The sequence below is a fragment of the Cyprinodon variegatus genome, unplaced genomic scaffold, assembly GCF_000732505.1.
Source record: "Cyprinodon variegatus isolate N-32 unplaced genomic scaffold, C_variegatus-1.0 Scaffold1258, whole genome shotgun sequence".
Taxonomy (NCBI): domain Eukaryota; kingdom Metazoa; phylum Chordata; class Actinopteri; order Cyprinodontiformes; family Cyprinodontidae; genus Cyprinodon; species Cyprinodon variegatus.
In genome coordinates, this window is record NW_015151711.1 from 155,690 (window position 1) to 157,955 (window position 2,266).

A 2,266-nucleotide genomic window follows, 5' to 3' on the forward strand; every position below is an offset into this window, starting at 1 on the left:
ATGACTCCCATGATGAGGAAAGAAAAAGCTGTTATCAAATAAAACATATCTGGTTTGAAGTATCTCAGCACTCTCATTAGCAAACGTTTGGTGTCCAGATTGTCTTTCTTTGTCTGTCCATCACGAGAAATCCATTTTTCCCATATTAAACAGGCCACCAATGAAGACGTAGAACCCAACAAAAGCATGCTGGGATCGAGCAAAGGTCCTGTGTATCGTTCCGAGGGAAGTGCAGTCAGGATCCGTCCAGTTTCAAACACTGGAGAAATAAGACAGAGGAGTGCTGCGAACCTATAAAGCAATGCTCTGTGTTTTCCACTTGTCAGCACTGCGATGAAAAGATGGAGAAAAGCCCATTTTATCAGTCCGAAGGCCCACAGTCCTGCCAGTCCTCCGCAGCTGGAACATTTGAGCAGCAGCAACCCGGCCCACCGTGCTGAACACAGGAATCCATCCAGAAGAATGATGCACAACAACCCTGTTATCACTCCCATCACTTTCTGTTGATGGTTGGCCAGACTGCAAAGGCTTAACCTGGTTTAAAAGAAACAATAATCAGACAAACATCCATTTTACTCACAGGTCAAATATGTTTGACTAGTAAGAGCGACAACAAACATGACATGCATGGATGAAGAAGGGATGGTATACCCTTTCAAGCATGCATTTTGGCTCCCTAAAAGGGGCCTTTAGCACACATTTTGGCTCCCTATGAGGGCACTGAATCACATATTTTGGCTTCCTAGGGGGGCACTGTAGCACATGTTTTGACTCCCTAAGGAGTTATTTTAGCACACATTTTGGCTCCCTAAGAGGGCACTTTAGCACATATATGGGCTCCCTAAGGGGGTATTTTATCACACATTTTGGCTCCCTAAGAGGGAACTTTAGCACACATTTTGGCTCCCTAAGGAGTTACTATAGCACACATTTTGGCTCCCTAAGAGGGCACTTTAGCACACATTTTGGCTCCCTAAGGAGTTACTATAGCACACATTTTGGCTCCCTAAGAGGGCACTTTAGCACACATTTTGGCCCCCTCAGGGGGCACTTTAGCACATATATGGGCTCCCTAATAGGGCACTTTATCACACATTTTGGCTTCCTAGGGGGGCACTGTAGCACAAATTTTGATTCCCTAAGGAGTTACTTTAGCACACATTTTGGCTCCCTAAGAGGGCACTTTAGCACAAATTTTGGCTCCCTAAGAGGGCAGTTTAGCACTAATTTGGATGCCACTGGATGGGAGGTTCTCCCCATATTACTGATGACTTGAATTGTAAATTTAAGTCATCAAAAATTTGTTCAACTCTGCTCTTGATGTTTGATCGAAGGTCTACTTACTTAATATGTCTTTCTATGCCTATTTCTTTAATACATACTGAATCCTACTACATACTGGATATACTGTATCTGATACAGTATATGATGGAAAATGGATGGATTGATGGATGGATATACTATTTTTATATGGACTAAATATATACTTATCAAAACCCCACATTGAATTAATTACTGTCAGCCATTTAGCACAAAAGGTTCATTTTACTTGTACTGTGTTAAACAAAAATTAAAAGTAGGAAGAAAGAAACTGCACGCGCTTTTAGAGTCTTTTTTAAATATAAGGAGGTGACGTTTCCTCTGTTGTTTTTACAAGAATGCAGAAGAGAGAACCTCAATAACTCGTTTTAACACAGAAGGTGGTTTTTGTATTCAGGAGCTTTTAGCTGTTTAACATTCCCCTCATTAAACCTGTGAGCCTCACGCCGTTATTTTAACAGAAGTTCATATTTTATGGACTTACCGTCCTCCACCTCCTGTCCACAGGAAGCTAACTGTTAGCTGCCGACATACTTTCGGTTTCACTTTAACGTTTATTGTTTCATTTCTATTTATTAACGCACATAAAACACCAATATAACCGTCTAATGAACATGCCTTCCATTTCACTCGGTTTATTGCTCTACAACAGCAAAGCTTAAAAAAGGTTTATTAAACTTGTAGACTGTCAGCTGTTATTCATTATGCCACCACAAGATGGCAGCAGCGCACAGTAACTAGAAGGTCCTGAGAATAAACACGGAAGCAATGGAGTTTATCCACAACACCTTTCGCTGCAGCTATGGCACTGATCCCTTGGGTTTTTAGCAATTAGCTTTTTAAACATAGAGGCACAATAGATGCAGTCTGCTTTTTACATGTTCTCCAACCTGAGCTGTGTAACCATGAGCTCCTTCACTGCTTCTAAATTTAGATGAGTGGCCAT

General features: G+C 41.4%; 1 protein-coding gene across 1 annotated transcript in view; it reads right to left on the reverse strand.

Moving 5' to 3' along the window:
* LOC107102461 (antigen peptide transporter 2-like) overlaps positions 1-2,266 on the reverse strand; it is a 13,623-nt gene extending 11,357 nt beyond the window's left edge. Inside the window, exons 1-3 of the mRNA XM_015401782.1 lie at positions 2,211-2,266; positions 1,805-1,990; positions 1-534 (exon numbers count right to left, since the gene is read on the reverse strand). Of these exons, the coding sequence (XP_015257268.1) occupies positions 1-534; positions 1,805-1,990; positions 2,211-2,266 (776 nt within the window). The remainder of the gene's footprint in view (positions 535-1,804; positions 1,991-2,210) is intronic.